Source organism: Melanerpes formicivorus, unplaced genomic scaffold (genome assembly GCF_026170545.1).
Source record: "Melanerpes formicivorus ecotype bairdi unplaced genomic scaffold, bMelFor1.0.p_v2 SCAF_220, whole genome shotgun sequence".
Taxonomy (NCBI): domain Eukaryota; kingdom Metazoa; phylum Chordata; class Aves; order Piciformes; family Picidae; genus Melanerpes; species Melanerpes formicivorus.
The window spans coordinates 25957-52141 of NW_027142572.1; the positions used below are offsets into that span (position 1 = coordinate 25957).

The 26185-nt window shown below is 54.2% G+C and overlaps 1 protein-coding gene across 1 annotated transcript in view; it reads left to right on the top strand.

The window, feature by feature from the left end:
- Positions 1–23453, top strand: part of LOC137458086 (tau-tubulin kinase 1-like) — a gene marked incomplete at its 5' end in the record, with an annotated part of 48866 nt that extends 25413 nt beyond the window's left edge. The window contains 2 exons of the mRNA XM_068169754.1: positions 12854–14433; positions 15822–23453. Of these exons, the coding sequence (XP_068025855.1) occupies positions 12854–14433; positions 15822–16224 (1983 nt within the window). The remainder of the gene's footprint in view (positions 1–12853; positions 14434–15821) is intronic.
- Between the last annotated feature and the right edge of the window lie 2732 nt (positions 23454–26185).

Consider the following 26185-nt stretch of genomic DNA (forward strand, 5'->3'; position numbering starts at 1 on the left):
ACAAGCAAAGGTGTCCTCAGCATCTCCCCTAGCCTGCTTACGACTTAGAGAGTCACAGAGATCATCTAAGATCATTGAGTCCAACCATCAACCCAAGACCACCATGGCCATTCAACCCTGTCCCCAAGTGCCATGGCCACATGGTTCTTGACCACTTCCCCTCCACCACCTCCTTGGGCAGCCTGTTCCCAGGCCTGACCACTCTTGCAGGAAAGAAACATTTCTTATCACCCATCCTAAAGCTCCCCTGGCACAATTTCAGGCCATGTGCTGGTTGAGTGATGACTTGCCAGGAGTTGAGCTGCTTGTCTTTTCCAAAGGTTACTCTAAAGCTGATTAACAGAATTCTTCTTTACTCACTCCTCCAGGTTGCAGCTTCTTGGAGATGAGAAACAAAACAAATGCCATTAGGAGATTGCTCTGCTCTGTGCTTCAAACATTTCCTCCAAGGGGCTCCCTTTGGAGCGGTTAACTACCTCATTTGTCTGTTGTTTCAGTAGCATCCACCAGGCTTTGGTGCCATCTTTATCACAGCCTCTTCTGAGAGAACTGAGGATTTGTTTTGTAGTAGACTCCTTCTGCAGTCAGGTGAAAACCCAGGGCAAACACCTCTCTTTAGCCTTGCCAGAGTTTATTCAGAAACAACACTGAACAGTCACAGCACTCACACGCCTTCCTGCGGGCTCTCAACCCAAAAGATCCTCAAGTGCTTTATTTTCTCTCCTGTGAGAGTCATTCCCCTGCTGTTTGACCTGTGGGGGCTGCTGGAGGAAGTCAGCAGCGAATGCAGCCTTCTCTGAACACATCAGGCTGAAGCCCAAGACGAGGGTTTGATTGCACAGGGAGAACTTTAGGAGGCCAGAACACTGCTTCACCCTCTGCAAATTGCCAGGTGGGACCTCTATACCAAATAGTATCTCCTACAGTGTCCTCCAGGCATTTCTTTGGCTACAGATCACCAGGAACTTTACTTCTCTCATGGTAAAATGCACTCTCTGGTCTGGTGCTGTGATCTGGTGTAAATAAACCAAGGCAGGAAAATCTTTAGCAGTGCTGCTTTAGTCCTGCGCTGTAAAGCAGCTCAGCCATAGGATGCACTGCGAGACGGGAGAGCAGGGAGCGTGGGAAGATGTCCTCCATCCTTTCCCTGCTTTCTAATGCCCTTCCCTCTCACACCTCCACCAGTCAGTTTTCCATGATGTCTACCTGTGGAACTTCTAAGTGCTTGGCAGGGGCACAGGATTAATCTGGGAGAATGCAAGGAGACTCTCTACTGCTCATCTGGAGGGAGTGGTGACAGGTAACCCAGGGTGTTTGTGCAGGGGCTCTAGCATCTCTTCCTTAGGCCAGGTGGTGTCCACTCACATTTGTGTCACAGCCACATAACACTGAGCCAATCATTGGATTTATTTTGGTTGTAAACTGCTGGATTAGATGAATTTCATTACTGGTTGTCAATGGAGATTTATTCACACCACTCTTTGACCTTCACCTGGATCTGAGACCATTTTGTAGCTCTGACATTGAATAAGCAAGGGCTCTTTTATTGCATTCTATTAAAAACCAAACCAACCAACCAAGGAAGGTTTTGTTTGCATTGTTTATGTTTCTGGGGTTCCTTTGGTGCCAGATGACCTGTTTGGAGATAGCTGTTGTCTGTCTGTCTAGCTCTCCTTGGCAGTAACAGATCACAGAAAGGTAGGGCTGAAGGGTTAAAGCTTGGAGAGCAGAGCTCCAAGCACCGCTAGACTAGGGACTGGGGATCAAGTCCAACCCCCCCTGGCAAAGCAGGATCACCTAGGGCAGGTGGGCTAAGGCTTCCAGAGGCTAGCTGAATAAAACTGCATTTCCTAGCAGACAAGGTCTGAAGCTTTGAAACTCATGAGTAATTTGCAACCCCCTAAGTTCCTCTTAGTGCTGACAGTGAATAAATTGCCCCAGAGAGCTCTCAGCTGGAGGAGATTGGGTGCTGTTCGTCTTGCCCCGCTTCCTCCTGCACGTTGCCAGCCCTCCCCAGAGTGACTGGCAGAGGTGCCAGTCTCTGGAGAGACTGACCAAAGTTAAGTTAGATGTGCTTCCTGATTTCACTCTTGTCCCCAGGGTGGTGCTGGGCTGCTTTGTGCTGGAGCTTCCATTCCTGATTGTATGCACGTTTGTATGTGTCCGTGACCCACACGCAGAGCGGGAACGGCCGCGCGTGGTCATGCCTTACAGAAGCATCTCTCATGCCAGTCATGGGCCCCTGTGCACACAGCCAAGTGCCCAAAAGGTTGGTGCAAAGAACAGATCTCTGATCAGGGACAGAAAGTATCCCTGTGGTGTCTGGTGGGGCTGGCACATTTGGCCACCTTTGCACATTGCGGGTCTGACTTGAGCAACATCGGCCGGCCCGGGAGTTTTCAATCCAGTGTGGAACAAGTGTCCCTCTAGTTGCCATCAGCTGGTGGCAGAGCGCTCTGGTGACAGGAAGGGTGCTGCTGCCACCTGGGATGGAACTTCTTAGTATGCCAAGAGCTGTTTTGGGTACTGTTCAAGCACTCAATAAACCGTGCAAAGGCTGGCGGTGGTCACGGCGCTGCCTTCCTTCGGCTTGCACTTTTGTACCACGCCTTTTGTGTCTGAGTCATTGCAACACCCAGTTCTGCAGGACAGGGCAACAGTTCTCTTCTGGGAAAGGGTGTTCTGAGTGTGGTTTGCTGTGTTTGCAACTTCTCTGTGTGAGGCCTGCTGTGGAAAACGAGCAAGCAAGCAGAGAAAACCGATGTCACAATGAATGTACCTTTCAACCAAGCTGCTATCCACGTAGCCTGGGGATCGGAGGAGAGATCCCCACCTTGCACCGACCTGCATCTTCTCTCTTGGGGTTGGGAAAGGAAAATGCTTTATTCTTTGGAGGTTTTTATTTTTTCATATGCAAAAGTATTTCAAAGTTGCTTACCTCATCCCAGTGCACTTGCCTCAGAAAGGACCCCCAGGGCTTCCTCCAGCGCCTCCCCACCAGCTCCTCAGTGTCGCTAAGGAGTGCAATTGAATCGATCTGGCAACCTGAGAAGAGAGGAATGGCAAATTGCCTCTGAACAAGTCAGCTAAGGAGACTTCCATGGGACTTCTCTTGCCCCTTCAGCTTGATCCTTCCTAAAAGAAACAAAAGCCAGATCAGGTTCTTACACTGCTGACCTGTGCTTATTTTTGTGACTAAGAAAGATGTTTAGCTTTCAGATTCTCCTTTTTGTTGGGTTTTTCCCTTTTCCTTCTTTTCCTTCTTTCTTGCTGCTATTCAACTGCCTTTACAATTAGGGACTAGAACAATTCTGGGATTATCATTTTCCTTCCACTTTGCTTGGCATCTCCTGAGCCTCTTCTGAGTGAGAAGCATGAAATGGTACCTCCCCCCCCCCCCCGCTGCCCCGTGTCTTTTCAGACAGGGATGCTCTGCATTGACTCTTGCTGGAGGCCCTGGTGGGTGCAGAGGTGGGAACCTAAGTGGCAGGCACACCACCTTTACAGAGCTGTTGCTTCCATCCAAGATGCTGGGAGAAGTGGCACAAACCCAACACCCTGTGAAAGCACAAATAGGGAGGAGCAGAGCAATTATCCAGCATAGGACTGGGCTGTCCTATTCCCCTTGGGTTAAACCTACCAACCACAACCACCCAAACCCAACAGCAATGAAGAGAAAGGTGGTGGAGGGTTTGATGGTGAGATGCTGGAAAGAAGAACATCTCTCTGACATTTATGGTGCTGATCCTTGGAACACAGAGATCCTGCAAGCAAGTGTGGCAGCTCTGAAGACCCCTGCTACTTTTACCTCATCTGATGCTGGTGTTGAAGAAAGAGCTGCTGCAGAACCTCGGATTCTGTTGGTTTACTTTTCTGTACCACTTGCTGTGGTCAGTCCTGCCAGGTCTCCCGCTCCAAACCAAGCTTAGTCTATGCTGGCAGAGGATAATGTCACTTACAGGATATGCTAAGGTCCTGATAGCATCCAAATCAAAGCTGTTAGAGGGAAGACCAGACTATGGCTCCTGCTGTCTGCATCTCTCAGGACTAAGGCCTCTTCCCATTCCCAGGGGAACAATTAACGTCATGTGGGGAACTTGATTTCTGCTTCTCAGACTTGCCAGCTCCCATGAAGAATCTCAGGGACCAGCATATCCTTCCTTTTCATTACCTTGTGTCACCTGTTAGACTTCTGTTGCTGCTAAGCAGGAGAGAATTCAAGCCATGCTTAAGCCACTGCTGCTCGAGCAGGAGGTGAGCGTGGCTTCCTGTAGTGAATTTCGACTGAGAGGAGACAGAAGCTGTAGGTCACCTGGTGTGCTCCCTGGCTTGCTTGAGAAACCTCATCTGCTGGGACTTGAGTTCACTTGAAGCAGCTGATCTCAGGAGAGTCCCCTTTGAGCAGCTCTCCAGTGCTAGGAGGCACAGCAGAAGGGCTTCCTCAAGTTGCCAGAAGCCCGCACGGATTGCTCGGGACAGGAGGTTGGAGGGCGGTGCGGCAGTTGGTCTCAGGTGCAGGGCAGCAGGGAGAGGGGAGGGGAAGCAGCCTGCCATAGCTTTAAAGGAGGTACTGAGTAGGGATCCATTGGGAAGGACAGAGTTGAACTGAAAGGATCCAAAGCTTGTTTTCCTTGAGTCTTTTTATTCTTCCTGTATCTACTCCCTTGAGAGCCTAGGGTCCCCCCCTTTCTTTTTGTACTGCAATAACACTGTAATATATGCTTGCACTAATTCCTCTGGCACACTGAGCATGCAAGACCAATTGGAAGCTTTTCATTTTCTTTCCCCCCTCCCCACTGTATGATTTGTGTACATAGAACCACCCAGAGAGGGTTTGGAAAGCTGTTTCCTTGTATAAAAGCATGCCTTGACTGACCTTGTATGTAGACCACGCTGTAAATGCTGCAGAGTACTGTACAAATCCTACACTTGAAACCACAATGAACAGGCAATGGCATCAACAACAACAAACAAACAAACAAACAAACAAAAAGAGAAGCTGTGCAATGGATTTTGTGCCTTTTTTAAATCCATGTATGTTAACCCAGACAATCTGAGAGAAAAAGGTGAAACAAATAAAAGGGGGAGGGGGGAAAGGAGGGGGAGGGGAGGGGAAGGGGGAAATAATAATAACAATAATAATAATTAAAACAACAACAAAAAAAAGCTTGTATACTACCAAAATCTTATTAAAGAATCAAAAGGCAGCACCTTGGTGATGGCTGGTGTTTGGGGTTGCTTTTTGGGTTGGGTTTTTCCTCTGTTTGCTTTTCTTGCTTTGCTTTACAGGAAGGCTGGGGAGGGACTGCTCAGGCTCTCAGGCAGTGATAGGAGTAGGGGGAATGGAATGAAGCTGGAGGTGGGGAGATTCAGGCTGGAGGGGAGGAGGAAGTTCTTCCCCATGAGAGTGGTGAAGCCCTGGAATGGGTTGTCCAGGGAGGTGGTTGAGGCCCTGCCCCTGGAGGTGTTTAAGCCCAGGCTGGCTGAGGCTCTGGCCAGGCTGATCTAGTGTGGGGTGTCCCTGCCCATGGCAGGGGGGTTGGAGCTAGCTGATCCTTGTGGTCCCTTCCAGCCCTGACTGATACTGTGATGCTATGATCCAGAGGATATCTGTCCCTCCATTAGTAGGGTGGGACAGATGAGCAGTTTGGATTGTGAGCACATCTCAGATGCCTGTTGCCAGCTGGGTGTTGGAAGTTGTCTGCACAGCTCTGGAGGCTGTTTGCATTTTCAGCACCACTTTTGTGGTACTGGTTAAGAGCTGCTGCCTCTGTTTGAGAGAAGTCACACAGCTCCTGGCAACCAAGGAGCTGAGCTGTTGGAGCCTTGTATGGAACACCTGGAGGTATGGCAAGGCTGGAGCAGCCTGCAGGGACTGGTGGAGTTTGGAGTTGGAACTGGATGATCCTTGGGGTCCCTTCCAACCCTGACTGATACTATGACACTTTCCTCCTTCCTTTGCTTTCTGGCCCCAGGAAGGTGTCCTCTGCCCATCCTCAGGCACATGGGAGGTGAACTCTGGTAGGGAACTGAGAGTTTTAATTATCATTTGCTGCTGTGGTCACTGGAAGCTGGCACTTGGGACAGGTCTGGAAAGAGCAACAAAGCTTGGTGGCCAATGGTGATGTGTTTGGTGCCCAGGGAGGAATGTGCTGCCCAGGGAGGTGGTGGAGTCACCATCCCTGGAGGGGTTCAAGAGGGGATTGGATGTGGCACTTGGTGCCATGGTCTAGTCATGAGGTCTGTGGTGAGAGGTTGGACTTGATGATCTTTGAGGTCTCTTCCAACCTTGGTGATGCTGTGATGTAGTTCAGGAAGGGCCAGACTGTGACTTCAGCTTATGTGAATTTAATCTAGTACCAGTCAGCCACCAACTTGGACAGGTTGCTGCTAACCCTGACTTAGGCAAGCTTTTAGAGCTCTGCTGTGCTGGCTACCACCAGATGGTTACCAGCATCCAAACTGCCCTAGGCTGGTGCAATTCAACTCCTACAGACACTGCAGAAACAGTTTGTCACATGAAGGATCTGAAGAGCAGGTCTTGTGTGGAGTGGCTGAGGGACCTGGGGCTGTTTAGTCTGGAGAAGAGGAGGCTGAGGGGAGACCTCAGTGCTCTTTACAGCTCCCTGGAAGAAGGCTGGGATCAGGAGGCTGATCTGAGACTGCCTTTAGCAGAGTCCAGCTGCTCCATGGTGCATACCTCAATACCTCTGTAAGGCTGTATGTGGCAGGTGTTGATCTGTCAAACCCCACTGAAGGAAGTGGTGGGAAAGTTACCCAGCAGAGAAGGGCCTGGGGATGCTGTTTAACAGCCAACTGAACACGAGCCAGCAGTGTGCCCAGCTGGTCAAGGCCACCAGCAGCCTGGCCTGGATCAGCAGTAGTGTAGCCATCAAGACCAGGGTGCTGGCTGTCCTCCAGTATTCAGTGCTGGTGAGGCTGCACCTCAGGGGTCAGTTTTGGACCCCTCACTACAAGAAAGACATTGAGGTGCTGGAGCAGGCCCAGAGAAGGGCAACAGAACTGGAGAAGGGTCTGTGAGGAGCATCTGAGGGAAGTGGTGTTGGTCAGTCTGGAGATGAGGCAGCTGAGGCTGAGAGGCTGCTCACTACAGCTGTAGTGAGGTGGGGGTTCATGTCTTCTCCCATGTATCAGGTGATAGAACAAGAGGAAATGGCTGAAACTGTGCCAGGAGAGGGTTAGGTTGGATATTGCTTTCCTGCAAGAGTGGTCAGGCACTGGAACAGGCTGCCCAGGGGGGTGGTGGAGTCACCATCCCTGGAGGTGTTCAGGGAAGGTGTGGCCATGGCACTGTGGGACAGGGCTTGATGGCCATGGTGGCCTTGTGTTGATGGTTGGACTCAGTGGTCTTAAAGGTCCCTTCCAACCAAAACAATTCTGTGATGCACTGATGCCATTGTGGTCATCACAGTCTGAGACATGGTTTAGAGCATGGTCTGAAACAGCAGAGCAAAGAGATGTGGCATTTGCTGCTTGTGCTTTGTGGGGTTCCCCCCACCCCACCCCCATACCTGGTGGCTTTTTGTTTGTTTTCACCAAATTACTGCATTTTTAAAGTTGAAGAGATGGGAGAGAGAAACAACCTCCCCACTTGTGCAGTGTAAGGGAAGGTGTTCCCTTTGCCCTGCACCACTGGAGAGCTCCTCAGGACAGCAGGCTGTGCTGGTGGACACTGAGCCTTGCTGTGTGCCGTGCCACAGACTGCTTGGCTGCAGGAGCACCGGCAGGCTCTGGGGTACCTTCTCTGTGCCCTCACCAGAAAGCCAGCCAGGCAGAGCAGGGTCCTTGTCAGCACTCTTCATTGCTGCAAGGACCTGCTTTGGGTGTGCATAGAATCACAGAGTCAGTAAAGTTGGAAAAGACCTCTGGGATCATCAAGTCCAGCTCCCATGCCCTGTGAAGCATGTCCCAGGGAGCTATGATGGGGTGCTTGGTGCCATGGGTTAGTTGTTCGGGTGGGTTGGATTGGTTGATGATCTTGAAGGTCTCTTCCAACCTGGTTTGGTTTGTGCCTGTGTGCTTTATTCTGAACACCTCCACCACCCCCCTGGGCAGCCTGTTCCAAGGCCTGACCACTCTTGCAGCAAAGACATTGTTCCAGCTCTCCAACCTAACCCTCCCCTCAAACAATTCCAGGGCATTTCCTCTCACTCTATCACCTCATACTAGGGAGGGGAGACCAGCCCCCGCCTCACTCCAGCCTCCTTTCAGGGAGCTGTAGAGAGCAGTGATTTGGCATGGGGCAGGACAGAGATGAGCACAATGATGAGCTGGGTGCCAGCGCTGCTCCCGCAGCCACCAGCAGGGGTCTGCTCCGTGCTGCTGTCTGAGAAGAGATGTGGCTCCATTCCTCACTACAAGGGAAGCTGGGAACTTCCAGTGCATGCTTGGAGCCTTGCTGTAGCAAAGTGGAGATGGCATCTTTGCTGATTTTTGCTGTGTTTGCCTCACCTCTGGGGTGTGGGAACGTTGCTGCTGTCCATGTTGGGTGATATGAATATCTGAAGAGGGAGCCTCAGGAGGATGGAGCCAGTCACCTCTCAGGGGTGTCCAGGGACAGGACAAGGGGCAGTGGACACAAGCAGGAACACAGGAGGGTCTGTGTAAACAGAAGGGAAAAATTCTTCACTTTGAGGGTGGCAGAGCACTGGGGACAGGCTGCCCAGAGAGGCTGTGGAGTCTCCCTGGAGGCATTCCAAACCCATCTGGATGTGTGATTTGTGTGGTGAGCCTGCTCTAGCAGGGGGGTTGCACTGGAGGATCATCAGAGGTCCCTGCCAACCCCCAGCATTCTGTGATTCTGTCTGCTCTTCAGCTCATGTTGTCCAGCTCCATGCCATCCCTAATTGCTTAGAATCACAGAATCAACCAGGTTGCAAAAGACCTCAGAGACCACCAAGTCCAACCCATTACCTAATACCCAACACCCCCTGCTAACTAAACCATGGCTCCAAGTGCCACATCCAGGCCATTTTGTGAACACCTCCAGGGACAGCAGTGGTGCTGGAAGGTGTCCAGAGCAGGGCCAGGAGGATGAGCAGAGGGCTGGAGCTGCTCTGCTGTGAGGACAGACTGAAGGAGTTGGGGCTGTGCAGTCTGGAGAAGAGAAGGCTCTGAGGTGACCTAATTGTGGCCTTCCAGTGTCTGAAGGGGGCTACAGGAAGGCTGGGGAGGGACTGCTCAGGATCTCAGGCAGTGATAGGACTAGGGGGAATGGAATGAAGCTGGAGGTGGGGAGATTCAGGCTGGAGGTGAGGAGGAAGTTCTTCCCCATGAGAGTGGTGAAGCCCTGGAATGGGTTGTGCAGGGAGGTGGTTGGGGCCCTGTTCCTGGAGGTGTTTAAGCCCAGGCTGGCTGAGGCTCTGGCCAGGCTGATCTGGTGTGGGGTGTCCCTGCCCATGGCAGGGGGGTTGGAACTAGATGATCCTTGTGGTCCCTTCCAACCCTGACTGATACTGTGATACTATGATATGCAGAGAGGAATCCCTGCTCCTCCAGCCTGACCATCAAACACAGCATCCAGCAAATGGGATGAAGTAGAGCAGCAGGGGAACTGTCCCTGGGAATGAGGGACTCTTCCCAGTCCAGCACACAGCAAGGTGTTGGTCAGGGCTGGCTTAGCAGGTGCCAGTCTCCCTGGGAAAGCATGTCTGTTTGATCAGGGCTCCAGGGAAAGCCCTGTGGCTGCCTTTGTGGGAAAAGCAAGTCCAGCCAACAGGCAGAACCCACTCTCAGGCTTCTGAATGGAGTCCTTTCCAAGGAGTGCCTGGGGGAGGAAGCCAGGTGGGTAATGTCCTTCACCAAGGGTGGGTAAGTTCATCCTGCCAGTCCAAGTTCCACACCTGTCATCCTGATGCCAAAGGCAGAATGGGGCAGTGAATGCTTAATACAGGACTAATACAGGACCAGCCTCAGGAAATGGGAGAAGAGAAGCAGCTGTGGGCTGGAACATCTCTCTCATGAGGAAGGACTGGGAGGATTTGGTATTTTTAGTCTGGAAAAGAAAAGACTCTGGGGGGGATCTCACCAGTGCTTAGATACACTGAAGGGGTGTCAGGAGGATGGGACCAGGCTTTCTCCAGGGGTGCCCAGTGACAGGACAAAGGGTAATGGGCACAAACTAGAACACAGGAAGCTCCATCTGAACATGAGAAGTGTGGCCAGCAGGGCAAGGGAGGTGATCCTCCCCCTCTGCTCAGCTCTGCTGAGACCCCACCTGGAGTACTGCCTCCAGTTCTGGAGTCCCTAGCACAAGAGGGATCTGGAGGTGCTGGAAGGTGTCCAGAGAAGGGCCATGAGGATGAGCAGAGGGCTGGAGCTGCTCTGCTGTGAGGACAGACTGAAGGAGTTGGGGCTGTTCAGTCTGGAGAAGAGAAGGCTCCCAGGTGACCTCATTGTGGCCTTCCAGGATCTGAAGGGGGCTACAGGAAGGCTGGGGAGGGACTGCTGAGGATCTCAGGCAGTGATAGGACTAGGGGGAATGGAATGAAGCTGGAGGTGGGGAGATTCAGGCTGGATGTGAGGAGGAAGTTCTTCCCCATGAGAGTGGTGAAGCCCTGGAATGGGTTGTCCAGGGAGGTGGTTGAGGCCCTGTCCCTGGAGGTGTTAAGCCCAGGCTGGCTGAGGCTCTGGCCAGGCTGATCTAGTGTGGGGTGTCCCTGCCCATGGCAGGGGGGTTGGAACTGGATGATCCTTGGGGTCCCTTCCAACCCTGACTGATACTACACCATACTACAAAGCTTAGAGAGAAGAGAATCACAGATAGCTATCAACAAAGGACAAAAAGCCAAGGTGCCAAAGGACTTCCTTCATTAGAGCCTTCCAGCAGGACTCAAAAGAGCTGCTTGCACACAGTTCCTCAGGAGCTGCTCATGTTTACCAACATTGCTCTGCATGTGTATAACTTACACAGTCACTCATTCCTTACTGCAGCCCTTCAGCAACTCTCTGCTCTGCTCAGGCCACAGTGAGCTCAAGGAGCTCCTCTGTGCCAGGGGAATTTCCTGCTCAATGTGCAGTACCATTCACCATTGTGAATAGGCCAAGCCAGAGGAGGCCATGAAGATGAGAGGCCTGGAGCACCTCCCTTAGGGAACAGGCTGTGAGAGCTGGGGCTGTTGAAGCCTGGAGAAGAGAAGGCTGCAGGGAGACTTTATAGTGGCCTTCCAGTACCTTAAAGGGCCTGCAAGAAGGCTGGGGAGGGACTTTTGACAAGGGCTTGTAGTGATAGGATGAGGGAACATGGATTTGAGCTGGAAGAGGGGAGATTTAGACTGGAGATTAGGAAGAAATTCTTTCCAGTGAGGGTGGTGAGACCCTGGAACAGGTTGCCCAGGGAGGTTGTGGATGCCACCTCCCTGGAGGTGTTCAAGGCCAGGCTGGACAGGACCTTCAGCAACCTGGTCTAGTGGAAGGGATCCCTGCCCATGGCAGGGGGGCTGGAACTAGATGATCATAAAGGTCCCTTCCAACCCAGACCATTCTATGATTGTCTCTGTAGTGCTCTGGTGTTCTCATGCAGGGCCCTTCACCCCTCTCCTCTGCTCCCATGTCTCTCCAGCAGCTCCTAACTCTGTCTTCTACAGGCTTCTGCCTTCACTAATATGATCAACAAGCATGTCATGAAAGCTGAGGGACAGGGTTTAGCACCAGCCTTGGTAGACTTAGAGAATGGTTGGACTTCATGATCTTGAAGGTCTTTTCCAACCAAAACAACCCTGTGATTATTAGACTCTGGGATAGAATAGAATAGAATAGAATAGAATAGAATAGAATAGAATAGAATAGAATAGAATAGAATAGAATAGAATAGACCAGACCAGACCAGACCAGACCAGACCAGACCAGATCAGGTTGGAAGAGACCTTCAAGATCATTGTGTCCAACCTATCACCCAACACCATCTAATCAACTAACCCATGGCACCAAGCACCCTGTCAAGTCTCCTCCTGAACACCTCCAGTGATGGTGACTCCACCACCTCCCTGGGCAGCCCATTCCAATGGCCAATCACTCTCTCTGTGGAGAACTTCTTCCTAACATCCAGCCTAAACCTCCCCTGGCACAGCTTGAGACTGTGTCCTCTTGTTCTGGTGCTGCTTGCCTGGGAGAAGAGACCAACTCCCTCCTGGCTACAACCTCCCTTCAGGTAGTTGTAGAGAGCAATGAGGTCTCCCCTGAGCCTCCTCTCCAGGCTAAGCAACCCCAGCTCCCTCAGCCTCTCCTCACAGGGCTGTGCTCCAAACCCCTCCCCAGCCTCACTGCCTTTCTCTGGACACCTTCCAGCATCTCAACATCTTTCCTAAACTGAGGGGCCCAGAGCTGGACACAGGACTCAAGGTGTGGCCTAACCAGTGCTGAGCACAGGGCAGAATGACCTCCCTGCTTCTGCTGGCCACACTGTTCCTGATGCAGGCCAGGATGCCATTGGCCCTCCCCAGCCTTCTTGTAGGCCCCCTTCAGATACTGGAAGGCCACAATTAGGTCTTAAACACCTCCAGTCCTTGTATGAGTAGAAACATAGAATGGTTTGGGTTGGAAGTGTCCTTAAAGATTGGAAGGTCCTTAAAGGTTGGAACCCCTCCCATCATGGCCAGGGATACCTTCCACTAGACCAGGTCACTCAAAGCCCTGTCTAGCCTGGCCTTGAACACCTCCACAAACCCTGGGCAACCTGTTCCAGCACCCAGGTGAAGTGATCACTGCTCAGGCAGTGATGTTGGAGGTGTGGTGGACAAAGTTGCTTTCCTCTGCTGTTAATTCTGATGCCTTCCCTCTCAGTGCTGTGTCCAGAGACTAACCCTCTGCTTTTCTCACCTCTGCCTTCTTCCAGGCCTACCTGCTGAAGTCATTTGAGATGAATGGTCTGCCCAAGGCGGTGCCTTTAAGTTTGCCTTACCAAGACTTCAGGAAGGATGTATCAGGCTACTGGGAAAAGCCCAAGGTGTCCCAGCGCATCAAGAAGGTGGACTTCTTAAACGTCGTCTTGACTGCTCCTTGCAAGCCTCTGGAGCCTTACCTGGAAGTCAATGGGAAAGAGGAGGAGGAGGAAGATGAGGAAGAGGATGAGGAGGAGGAAGATGAGGAGGAGGAGGAGGAGGAAGGGAATGAGATCGACATGCAAAGCGGCTCCAGCAGCGAACTGAGCCAGAAGAGCACAGAGCGCAGCCAGGAGTGCGCTCCCTCCACGCTCCTGGCGGACGACCAGAAGGGCTCCAAGGGCCGAGCGTCCACTGCGGAAGGGGACCTGGAGCTAGAGGAGGGCTCCAAAACCTTAGTCCTGTTCTCACCAGGAGACCTGAAGAAGTCTCCCATGGCCACGGAGCTGCCTCCAGAGGTGGATCTGGGGACTCTGGCCGCGGTGACGCCGCAGAGCGAGCGGCCGCAGCCTATGGGGAGCCAGCTGGACGTGTCCGAGCCGGGGACCCTCTCCTCAGTCCTGAAGTCTGAACCAAAGCCCCCGGTGGCCGTGGCTGCAGCCTCCTCCCCCTTCACCAAAGTGGAGCGCACCTTCGTTCACATCGCCGAGAAGACGCACCTCAACGTCATGTCCTCCAGCGGCCAGCTGGTGAGGCACGAGGAGTACTGCTCCCTGGGCCAGTTTGAGGAGGTCATCATCGAAGAGGAGCTGGAGGACAACCTGGCCCTGCTGGAGAACGGCAGCATCCACTCGGGGCTGGAGGGGGCAGAGACGGAGAGCTGCGCGCTGTCGGCTAACCACGCCGAGGCCGCCTCGGAGACGGTGGGGGAGCAGCTGCCCCTCCCCAACGGCCTCACGAAGCCTCCGGAGGACCAGCCGGAGCCACCTGAAAAGGTGGCGCTCTCCCTGGACCTGGGAGAGCCTGAGAAGGGGGTGCCAAGGGCCCCTGACCTCGAGAAGCCGGCGCTGGCGGCGGAGCAGCTGAAGCGAGCAGAGCCCCTCCTCGAGCCGCCACAGCAGGGCCCCAGGAGGCCGCCGGGCTCCAGGTACAGAAGTCGGATACCCATTCTGTTCTCGGAGGAGGACACCGGCTCGGACCTCTCAACTTCGCTCTCGGCCAAAGAGAGGCTCTACAAGAGGGCAAAGCAGCCCGACCTGGCTCGCCTGGTGATGGAGAAGAGGCAGAACCGCCTCCTGCGGCTGGCCTCGGGGCCGTCCTCCTCCGCATCCTCCAGCGACGAGAGGCGGCGAGCCTCGGAGACCCTGTCGGCCACCGGCTCCGAGGAGGACACCCACGACTCTGATGACTCCATCCCGAGGAAAGCTGGGAAGGAAAAGGCTCTCCTCCTGGGGAAAGAAGAGAGAGTCTTAAGCACAAAGAGCAGGATCCCTCGGCCCATCACGCCGGTGAAACCCCTGCTAGAGGTGGTGAAGCCTGAGGGCTCCGTGGCCGTGCTGGGGAACTCCCCACAGGATGCAGCTGTTGCCCACAGGTAAGCCCAGAGTGGTGAGCAATGGGCAATGCTGGACTTGTTAAGGAGCACAGCTGGGGTTTTGTTCCCCTCCCACTGCTTTACCCTTCTCCTGGCTCAAGTGCTTGGTCCATCACTGTTTCCTGTGGTCATTCCACCTCGCCAGCCTGTGACATTTGCACTTCCCTGTCTTCTTCAGCTCAGCCTGGCCAAAGGGCCAAGCTCCTCTTTGCTTGCCCTGGCTTTGAGGCCCTCCTCCCTTCCACAAGCTGTAACATTTGGTGTGATGCTGCTAACAGCAGATCCCTCCAGTGCTGAGCTCTGAGTTTAACAGCATGCTTGGCACAGCCACCAGCCTGACTTTCGAGATTAGAGCTGCGAGGGCTGTGAGGTTGCCTCAGAAGATGGCCAGCATGCAAGGAGCTGAAGAGAGGGAGGTGCACACACCTGGCAGTCACCTGGGACAGCGTGGGCCACCTCCATGTCATCTGCATTCCCTACACATCCCTGTGCTTTGCTATCTTTTTGGAGATACATAAGGACAGAGATGTAACTGTGGGTGGACTTCCTGAATTCACCTGTATTTGGCTTTTCTGCCTGGCCTTGGGCCTGCAGGCCCAGCCCAGGAGCAGAGCTGCTGCTGTGACTCTGTCACAGGTCCAGCAAACTCTGCTGTGTCAGGGAATGGGGTGAAAGGAGAGAGTCCCTGTGGGCTGGTTTGCCTTTGGAGACAGTTACAGTCTGAGGCCAACTGGTGCAGTCCAGCTCATGGCCACGTACCCAGACTGTATCTCCTGCCTTGAAAGAGCTTGCTGCATCCATACTGCAGGTTAGGAGTCCCAGATACGTGGGGCCCAGATATACTGTGGCCACACAATGCCTGCACACTGTCCCAGAGGGTGCTGGAGGATCAGGGCAAATGCTAGTTACCAGCATCAGGAGGATGGTGGTCAAACCAGTGCCCCATCTGCTTCATAGCTGCCATGGTCCTGGTGCTGCAGACTCCTTCACACAGTCACAGAGTGTTAGGGGCTGGAAGGGACCTCCAAAGCTCATCCAGTCCAACCCCCCTGCCAGAGCAGGACCATCTAGAGCAGGTCACTCATCCAGGCAGGTTTTGAGTATCTCCAGAGAGGGTGAGGGGTTAGTGTGTGGAGAAGGATTTTCAGCTTCTCTGCCACTGCAGAGGGATCACAGAATCACAGAGTGTTAGGGGCTGGAAGGGACCTCCAAAGCTCATCCAGTCCAAGCCCCCTGCCAGAGCAGGGTCACCTAGAGCAGGTCACACAGGAACACATCCAGGCAGGGTTTGAATATCTCCAGAGATACTCCAGCAGCATTCAGACCAAACCTGCCAGAAGCCCAGAGCCCCTTGTTGACCTCCCTTCTTCTCTTCTCTTCCCCTGCAGACTGCAGGCACAGAGAGCAGCTGGGAGCACCCCCGTCGAGTGCCGGACAGCGCCGGTGCCAGGCCGGCTTCCTCCTTCACCCAGCTCCGCCTCTCTTCCTCCGCGGAGCAGCTCTCGGAGGTCCAGCAGCGCTTCCCCTCGGAGTCCTGTCCTCCCTTCAAGAAACCCCAGCGCTTCCCTCAGAAGCCAGCTGCCAGCCCGGGGGGAAAGTCCTTCTCCCTGCCGGCAGCATAAGCCGGGGACTGCTCTCCAGCGCGTTCCTCCTTCCCCCCGACCTCAGGCCCCAGATCCCCTGCAGTCTCCTGGTGTGGCCAAAAAACGGCAAAGAGGCAAACCCCAGACTCAGAGTCCAGCAACCAAAGGAAAGCAGGTGTCCCTGGAAAACAAGGCAGCTGCCAGATAATGTTCTTCTGCCAGCCCAGCAGACTGGGTAACTTCTGCATCTAGTGTACACTGGAGATGCTGCAGCACAGCCTCCCACGCTGGACCCAGGAGTGCAGAGCAGTAGCTGTACTTCAATGCTTCACTCACTCTCACCCCACACCGATGCGATCAGCTCCCTGAGAGCCTCTGAGCCGCGGAGCCGTCTGCAAGGGAGACATCCGGCCTGCAGCTCACGCTTGCTACGCGCAGCGCCAAGCGGCTCCCCGGGCAGCCTGCCTCATGCCTGACCCTCCTCCCTCCCCAGGCAGTCCCCCCTCTCTCTTAGCAATACTGTCACCGACACTGGCCCCGTGGCTTTGTCAGGAGGAGCAGAGGTGAGGAGAGCGAGGCCTGCTGCAGAGGAGGGCTCCTGTCCCCCAGGCACCTCCCTCCGCTCCCCTCGCTGGCCAAAACTCCAGCGTTGGCCACCAACATCTGCTTGAGAGCTGCCTCTCCTTGTGCCACCTGGCTCAGCAGGGGCTTGTCACCATCGTAGCCAAGAGGGATGGAGGCGTCCTTGTGTCCCAAGACAGGAGCAGGGTCAGGGTGGAGGGAGCTCTCCTTGCAAGAGATGGGAATGGGAGACAGGCAGGGCTTGCTGGGTTCTCTCACCTGCTCCAGCCTGCCCCACCTGGCACTGCTGCTCAGTGACACTGCTGCTGTTCCAGCAGATGCCTGTGTTGGGTACTTAGATGGAAGCAGGGCTGTCCTGGCAGCTTGCTGGGAAGTCAGGAGTGCTTGCTAACTGATGTAGAAGGGGGCACACTGCAGCTGCTTCTGTCTCAAATGCCAAACTGATCCGTGGAGGCCACATGTCCCAGCATAGGTGGCTCCTCTCCACCCAGGCGTGGTTGTTCCACCAAACAGAGTTCCAGCCTGAAGATGTGCACAGTCACTGGATGCCTTTGGCCTGGGTGCCCCTTGCACCTGAATTCCTCATGCTTTATTGTCATGCTCTTGGTGAAGCTTGTGAATTTGGGTTGAAAGTTCTCTGACATGGCAGTGTGGGAAATGATTATCCTGTAGTATAGTCCAAAGCTGCTGCTGTGTGATGAGAGGTTTGCTGGCACACCCTGGGTACCTTGGGCTGAGTCCTGGAGGTTAGCTTTGTGTTTTTCTCTTCCTCAGTGCTCAGCTCTTCCACACCCTGCATGAGAGCAACAGGAAGGTGGAAGCAAGGGCTGTGCTCTTCAAGTCATCAGAGCAGAAGCTCAGTGCTTGGCTAGGACTAAATCCACCTCCTTTTATAGCCTCCCCACCCCAGACTAATTAGGAAGGTTTGAAAGTGAAAGCCAGGAGGATTGTTACCTGTCTGAGCTTGATGAGATCTTGAAGGAGTTTCCCTGCACCTCACAGAGGGAAACACTCTAGACTCAAACACTTTGGGCTTCATGCCACTGACATGCCTGAGAGAGGCTTTGCATGGGGCAGAACAAGACCACAGCTGCTCTGTACCCCCATTCCCACAGCTGCTCTGTACTCCCATTCCCACTGCTGTTCCATACCCCCATTCCCACAACTGCTCCATGTCCCCATTCCCACAGCTGCTCCCTACACCCATTCCCACTGCTGTTCCATACCCCCATTCCCACAACTGCTCCATGTCCCCATTCCCACAGCTGCTCCCTACACCCATTCCCACTGCTGTTCCATACACCCATTCCCACAGCTGCTCTGTACCCCCATTCCCACAGCTGCTCCGTGCCCCCCATCCCCACAGCTGCAGCCTTAGCTGCAGATGTTTGCTGTTTGCAGCCCACAAAGCTTGGTAGAGGAACCCCAGCAGTAAGAGCCTTGATTCCTGGGAGCACAGAGCCCTTCAATGCTGATGGCTGTTGAGCCCAAGGAACACTGAAGCTGTCCACATCTACAGGAAGTGTTTTGGAAAGTCAGATGAGAGCTGGATAGTTGGAGAGAGGCTAGTTGGGAGAGCTCAAGGGATGTCTGGAGAGGGCCATGTCTAGAAGCAGGTGACAGGATTTACCTCTTTATGGCTCCCTGTTGCCAGTGCTAAGACTTTATTCCAACGCTCCAAGCTTTTCCTGGTTTCCATTGACACTGTTGGCCCTGGCAGAATAAGAAGCACAGCTTACAGCCTGCAAACAGTGCCCTCACCTTTGCAGAGCAGCAGTAGGAACTCCAAGGCCAAGTTGTGGCTGGATGGACTGATGAGCTGAGGTTGCTGCCAGGAGCAGCGGTCACTCCAGGCTCCCGCCGCTCCGTGGCACTGTCCCAGCCCCTTACACTGAGGCAGCTATTTCGGTGCAGTGGCTGGAAAGGCTGATCCAGCATGACACCCACCAAGCACTCTGGTCTGCTGGGTTGGGTTTTCATCTGCTTCAGCATTAGGGGAAGGAGAGGACAGAGAGTGTGACCTCTTCTTCCAGTGGCAGTAGAACTTGCTGTGACTTTGAATATGCCCTGCTGGAAAACACAATAAAGCCAAACACTGACTCTTTCCAGAACCACAAACCCTCATGGCACTCCTTGTGATTTGTTGGGGGACTGGTGGATGGTTAAGACCTTGTCATGAAGCCTTTACCAGATGCTCCATCCAGATCTTGGTTGCACATGCCCCAAAATGGTATGGAAAGGACTTGGAAAGAGGACTGCAGGACTATTGACAGGGTTAGCAAACCTGCCTTAGCTTGGCTGGTGAATGAAGCACAATCAAGGTGTTTGTTCAGAAGAAGGTCCAAAGGAGAGTTTTCTGTGGCCCAGCTATACTCATCTCAGGAAGGAAGCTGCAGGGCAGAGGTCTTCCATCTAGCACAAGAAAGATGACAGCCAGCTGAATGTGAGCCAGTCAGTGCCCAGCAGAAACCTGGATGGTCTCAGGAATAATGTGGCCAGCAGGACCAGGTAAGGGGCTGGTCCCCCTGTACTCAGCACTGCTCAGGCACCACTTTTGAGGACTGAGTTCAGGTTTGGGGCTCTCACTACAAGAAAGACATTGAGGTGCTGGAGCAGGTCCAGAGAAGGACAACAGTGTGGTGAAGGGTCTTGAGGAGAGGTCTGGTGAGGAGCAGCTGAGTGACCTGGGGTTGTTTAGCCTGGAGAAGAGGAGGCTAAGGGGAGACCTTTTGGCTGTGTACAGCTCACTCCAAGGAGGCTGTGGTGAGATGGGTGTTGGTCTCTTTGCCCAAGTAACAAGTGATAGAGCAAGAGGAAAGGGCCTCAAGTTGCACCAGGGCAGGTTTAGGTTGGACATTGGAAGACATCTCCTCACTGAAAGGATTCTCAAGGACTGGGAACAGGCTCCCCAGGGAGGTGTTTGAATCCCCTTCCCTGGAGGTGTTTCAAAGAGGCTGAGGGACATGGTTTAGAGTTAGAGCATGGTTGAACATGATGATCTTAAAGCTCTTTTCCAATCCAAATGATTGTGTGATTCTGAGCAGTGGAGGTGGAGCAGCTGAGCATGGCAGGCTGCTGGTTGTGTAGCAGTTGTCTAGTGACATCCTTCACAGAAGCCTGGGGGCTTGCCCAGAGATTTGCAGAGAAGCCCTAGCTGCCTTCTGAGAGCTGACCTACCATGACCCAACCACAAGCAGCAGGCAGGATGCCAGTGACACCAAGGTATCACCTCTCTCTGTGATGAAGTAGATTCCTGGTCCTTTGGGACATGTGCCAGAGCTGTCACAGTTTGCAGAGCCACCAGACAGGTCCCACAGGTTTCAGAAACCCAAGGCAAGGTTTTCAGCAGGGAAAACAAAGCCTGGGCAGCTGGGGCTGGCATAAGTTGTCTCTGCTTGTGGCTGTGCTGCCAGGCTCCCTGCCCCAGCACAAGCCTCCTTCCCCCAGAGGAGAGCAGGGCAGTGCATCAACAGCGTGGTGCTCCTCAGTCATGTTGGGTGAGAGTGGGCTGTGAAAGCTGTCTGATGGCAGCAGTGCTGCAGTCAGGGGAGGGCAATGTGGCTGCCCAGCACTTTGCCACACTTCTGACAGCTGCTGGGAGCAGGCTGACACTCTGTGCTTCCCCATCAGTGTCACGGCTGCAGGGTCTGTCCCAGCCAGCTGCAGGGGGCTGTGCCCGTTTGTGTATGGAGGGACCACCTGGGGCAGGCTGCCACGGAGCTTCCATCTCTGCATGAGGGGCAGGAACAGAGAGAACCTGTTGAGATTAATGCCTTGGAGGAGCCTGAGCAGGTCCATAGGATGGAGCTGCTTAAGGGCTTCGTCTGGTGGGCAGCACAGACACTTCTGCTTGTCCTGGGGCAGAAGGTGTTTCAGCAGCAGGCTTCTTGGAGTCAGCTGCCTGGGGAATCTCTGAGAGGCAGGAGGCTTTGCCTAAGTAAAGGATATTGTTATAGCTATAATGATAACTGTATAATATAGGTAGTGCCCATTATATATGGTGGCTAAAGGCTGGAGAGGATCCTGTGCCCTCAACGAAGTGCTCTGGGGCTGTGTGACCTCTGGTGTGCCCAGAGCTGAGTCCTCTGTGTGGATGGAGTAGATGTGGATGGAGGAACTACCTGGAGCTCTGAGGTTCTACTTGCCCAAGTATGAGCCAGGGGCAAAACACCCTGGCTGGGATGGTTGGCAGCCATCATGTTTGCCACCAGGTTGGTAAGAACTGCTGGAGTGCCACATAGGCACCTTAGGAAGAAGTTCTTCACCAGGAGGGTGGTGAGAAACAGGTTGCCCAGGGAAGCCTCATCCCTGGAGGGTTTTAAGGCCAGGCTGGCTGTAGCTCTGAGCAACCTGCTGTAGTGTGAGGTGTCCCTGCCCATGGTGGTGGTGGTGAGGTGGAACTGGATGATCCTTGAGGTCCCTTCCAACCCTGACAATTCTGTGACTCTGTAGCTTTGTCTGATGTGTATCAGGGTCTGGGGAGTCCCTGCTGAGGTGGCTGCCCTGGGCTAACACAAGCCTGGGCTGTTTGCTAGTGAAACACTGCAGTCCAAACAAAGTGGTGTTGGGGCAAGAAACTCTTTGGTTTCTCCTTTCCAGCACAGAGGTCTTTTTTTCAGTGTGGATGCTGTGGGAGAAGGTGGCTGAGTACCTCTTGATAGCCTGACCAGGTTCAGTAGCAGCTTGAGAGCCCCTTAGCACACTTCTTTCTTCTCTCTCTAGCTTGCTGGGCCATGGCATGATCCCACCACTAGTCCATGTGCACAGACACCAATCCCCACCTATGGCCTTGCCCCACACGTGGATCCACTGCAGTTTAATCCTGTTGAGCACAGTAAAAGTCCAGCTGTGGACACAAGCCTGGTTTCAACAGGATTTCTTCTGGCTTAACTGAAGTGGGCCCCTGGTCCAGCTGGTCCCACAGAGGACATGGGAACCACTTGGCAGTTTGCAGCCACCTTTGATTCCATCTGCTTGCCAGATGTTGTTACAGCTGCATGCAAGGGAGCAAGCCTGGGCTCCTGTTCAGGCCCTTTCTTCTTGTGGTGCATACCACTGATACTGGGTGGGTGCCCCTAGGCTCCTCTGCAGAGCCCTGGTTTGCTCTCCCTCAGCTTGTTGCTGCACTCCAAGCAGCTGGGACCATGCTGACCATAACAGTAGAGCCATCTGGCATTGGGCAGGTGAGCAGCATCGCTGTGAGCATCGGGGTTGGCAGCTCTGGGAGGCCAGAGGCCAGTCCTGGCTGAAGGCTGCAGGGAGCTGCGATCCTGAGCACAGCCAGACCCCCATGGAATGCCCAAACTCTCCCCTCTCCTCCTTTCTGACAGACCTCCTCTAGCAAACCTTCTCTTCAGAGTCACTGTGGCCACCCTGCAGGCCAGTCCCTCTCTGGCTGGGGGGGACTGAAGCCTTCCTGGATTTCTGCAAAGGTTGAGGCAGACTTGGCCTCCAGCCTGTGCAGCTGGCTCTGCACCCTGCAGGCTGGTGCTCCAGCTTGTGAGCAGGAACATTGTCCCTCCTGTTTCTGGGGCTGCAAAGGCCTGGAAAGCAGGTCTAAAGGAGGAAGGGATGTCCTCTGTGCTGAAAGGAGGAAGGGAGCTCATAGTATCAGGGCTGGCAGGGACCACAAGGATCATCCAGTTCCAACCCCCCTGCCATGGGCAGGGACACCCCACACTAGATCAGCCTGGCCAGAGCCTCATCCAGCCTGGGCTTAAACACCTCCAGGGACGGTGCCCCAACCACCTCCCTGCACAACCCATTCCAGGGCTTCACCACTCTCATGGGGAAGAACTTCCTCCTCCCCTCCAGCCTCAATCTCCCCACCTCCAGCTTCATTCCATTCCATTCCATTCCAGCTACCACAGCAAATCCAGAGGTGGGCTCCTGGTAGAGAACAAGGGGAGAGCTCCTCCTGCTCTCAGCTCCTAAAGGCAGAGGGGGTCTGCAGGGGTGAGCCTTGGCAAGGGTACTGCTGGGGTGATATCAGCATGGGGCTTGGCTCTGCCCGAAGTGCAAGCAGGTCTGACACAGGGTCAGTGGAGGTGGCAGTGGCAGATGTTTACTCGGCCCCTGGGTGCACGGCTGCCAGGGGACGAGGCAGAGGCTCTGGCACCGCTGCCCGCAGAGGCTGCTGCGATGAGCCCGGCAGGAGGTGGGGGCAAGAAGTCCAGGCCCGAGTGCCTGGGTGAAAACCAGCGTCAGCAGCACCCCTGCGCTGCGGGAGCTGGGCTGCTGCGTCTCCAAAGAGGAACTGGAGCTGCAAACAGAGCGTTTTGTACATCTCCTTTGCACAGGGCAGGATGTGACTGTCCGCCCGCCCGCCCGCCCGGCGCACACCTCCCTCCCGGCGCACACCTCCCTCCCGGCGCACACCTCCCTCCCCTCCGCCCCCGGCACAGCCCGCTGAGAGCCTCTCTTCGGCCTGGAGACGGGACTTCTGCTCCTCGGTACTGCCTGCCTGCAAGAGCAGCCGGCTCCCCGGCTCACGGCCCTCCACATCCCTGCTCTGCATCCTTTAGGGCGGCGGCAGGAGAATGTGTACCCGCCGCAGACAGAATGTACGGCCCCCACCGAGGGGCCAGGCTGCGGGTCGCCTGCATGGCAAGCGTTTATCTCGGCCATAAAATCTGGCATGCATCAGACAGGCCCCCCCCATCCATGTACAGAGAGCCACCTGGCACTTGTCATCACTTCAGATCACCTCTGACAGACACAGCAAACAAACCCACCCCCCACCAATAAAAACGAGAGATGAACAGGGTGATGCCGTTTCTTGTGCGCAGCAGGCACGGCCGTCCTGGGGTCTGCTAGCCAGGGGATCCTTCATCATGCCATTAAAAGCCTGGCTACCTTTGCACTGGTGTCTTCTCCCCTGTGTCTTGGCCTTGCCACCTGTTGTGGTAGTGAGGAAGTTCAGTTCTCCCCTCCTCTCCCCCCCACCCCCCAATCCACAGCTCGCTCAGTCAGAGAAGCAAGTGGGAGAGGCTGTGTTTGCACCAGCAGAACGAAATGCAAGGAACAGGTACACAATACACAGAGAGAAAATGGATGTTGAGGGAAAATTGGTTAGTTCTAAGCAGTTGTTAAAGGGGGGGGGTGGGAGGGGGAGGGAAAGTTAGTTTCTCATCTCATTAGTCCAAGGTCAGCACTGGCCAAGAACAGAACAGCCCTGAGGAGAGAGCCTTGGGGGTGCTGGGGGAGGAGAAGCTCACCAGGAGCTCTCAGTGTGCACTTGCAGCCCAGAAAGCCAACCAGAGCCTGGGCTGCAGCGGGAGAAGTGTGGCCAGCAGGGCAAGGGAGGTGATTCTCCCCCTCTGCTCAGCTCTGCTGAGACCCCACCTGGAGTACTGCCTCCAGTTCTGGAGCCCCTATTACAAGAGGGATGTGGAGGTGCTGGGAGGTGTCCAGAGAAGGGCCATGAGGATGAGCAGAGGGCTGGAGCTGCTCTGCTGTGAGGACAGACTGAAGGAGTTGGGGCTGTTCAGTCTGGAGAAGAGAAGGCTCTGAGGTGACCTCATTGTGGCCTTCCAGGATCTGAAGGGGGCCTACAGGAAGGCTGGGGAGGGACTGCTCAGGGTCTCAGGTAGTGATAGGACTAGGGGGAATGGAATGAAGCTGGAGGTGGGGAGATTGAGGCTGGAGGTGAGGAGGAAGTTCTTCCCCATGAGAGTGGTGAAGCCCTGGAATGGGTTGTCCAGGGAGGTGGTTGGGGCCCTGTCCCTGGAGGTGTTTAAGGCCCAGGCTGGATGAGGCTCTGGCCAGGCTGATCTAGTGTGGGGTGTCCCTGCCCATGGCAGGGGGGTTGGAACCAGATGATCCTTGTGGTCCCTTCCAACCCTGACTGATACTGTGATACTATGATAGAGCAGAGAAAACAGCTGCACAGACTGACTGAGCAGACCAAACTCCAACTAAGTTCTTCAAGCTACATTCCCACTGAGCTACCAGTGACATTCATTCAGAATTACCTTTGTTTTCCTTTTGACACCAAAACACTCAGCTGGTAAATTCAGTAGCTGCCCTTGCCTTAAAGGCACAGCCTGAAACTGTCACACCAGTGAAGCAGAGATGCCAGCTGAATGGCGAGCAAGAGACCTTGGCTGTGGTTCTGTGGTGTGGGTTGAAGTTACCCCTGACATAAAATTGCCAGACCAGCTCGGTTGGGAAGCCAATGGAGCTGTATTTGCAAGCAAAACTGCAACCCAAACCATGAGATGCAATGAATAGGTGTGAAATAGACAATATTGGCAGGGATTTACAATTCATAAACAACACAAGAACCACCCTGGACAAAAAACAAGGGGCTAATAGCTTCCTCCTCCCTGCTCCCTTTCCCCTCCCTGCTCCTTTTCCTCTCCCTGCTCCCTTCCCTCTCCCTGTAAAGGACAGAGAAGAGCAGAGAGTTGCTGTTAGTGCTTAACCACAACAAAAAACACAGCCAAGGGCAGCAGCAGCCATAATTTAGTATCTGTTGGGAGAGGGGAGATTTAGACTGGAGATTAGGAACAAATGCTTTCCAGGGAGGGTGGTGAGACACAGGAACAGGTTGCCCAGGGAGGTTGTGGATGCCCCCTGCCTGGAGGTGTTCAAGGCCAGGTTAGACAAGGCCTTGATCAGCCTGGTCTAGTAGAAGGTGTACCTACCTATGAAGGGGAGGTTGGACCCTGATGATCTTTTAAGTCCCTTCCAATCCAAACCATTTTATGATTAGAATTAACCAGGTTGGAAAAGACCTTTGAGATCATTGATTCCAAGCTATCACCCAGCACCATCTGATCAACTCAACCATGGCACCAAGTGCCTCACCCAATCCCCTCTTCAACACCTCCAGGGATGGGGACTCCACCACCTCCCTGGGCAGCACATTCCCATGCCCAATCTCTCTTTCTGGGAAGAACTTCTTCCTAACATCCAGCCTAAACTTCCCTGGCACAGCTTGAGACTGTGTCCTCTTGTTCTGGTGCTGGGTGCCTGGGAGAAGAGACCAACCCCCACCTGGCTACAACCTCCCTTCAGGGAGTTGTATACAGCAAGAAGGTCTGCCCTGAGCCTCCTCTTCTCCAGGCTAAGCAACCCCAGCTCCCTCAGCCTCTCCTCCCAGGGCTGTGCTCCAGACCCCTCCCCAGCTTTGTTGTCCTTCTCTGGACACCTTCCAGCACCTCAAGATCTGAGGGGCCCAGAACTCTGTACTGCTGGGCTGAGCCCAAGCCATTTGGGTCAGTTTCTAGGTCTAATTAAACCAGGCCATGGTTAGTCAGTGTTTGCACACGGAGCGAGCGGTCGGTGACTAAACCTGGTGCCTGGCTGCATGGACACATTTGGGTCAGAGAAGCAGAGCAGTCAACTGATCTGCATCTTAAGCAACTGCAGCATGAACAGCAGAAGCTGCAGAGCAAGGACCTCACTCCTGACATGGACTCAGAGAGTGGGTTGGGTTGGAAGGGACCTTAACAATTGTCTAGTTCCAACCCTCCTGCTGCGGGCAGGGACACCTTCTGCTAGAGCAGGTTGCTCGAGGCCCTAGCCTTGGACCCCTCCAGGGAGGGGACATCCACAGCCCCTAAAGAGGCTGGCACTGCTTA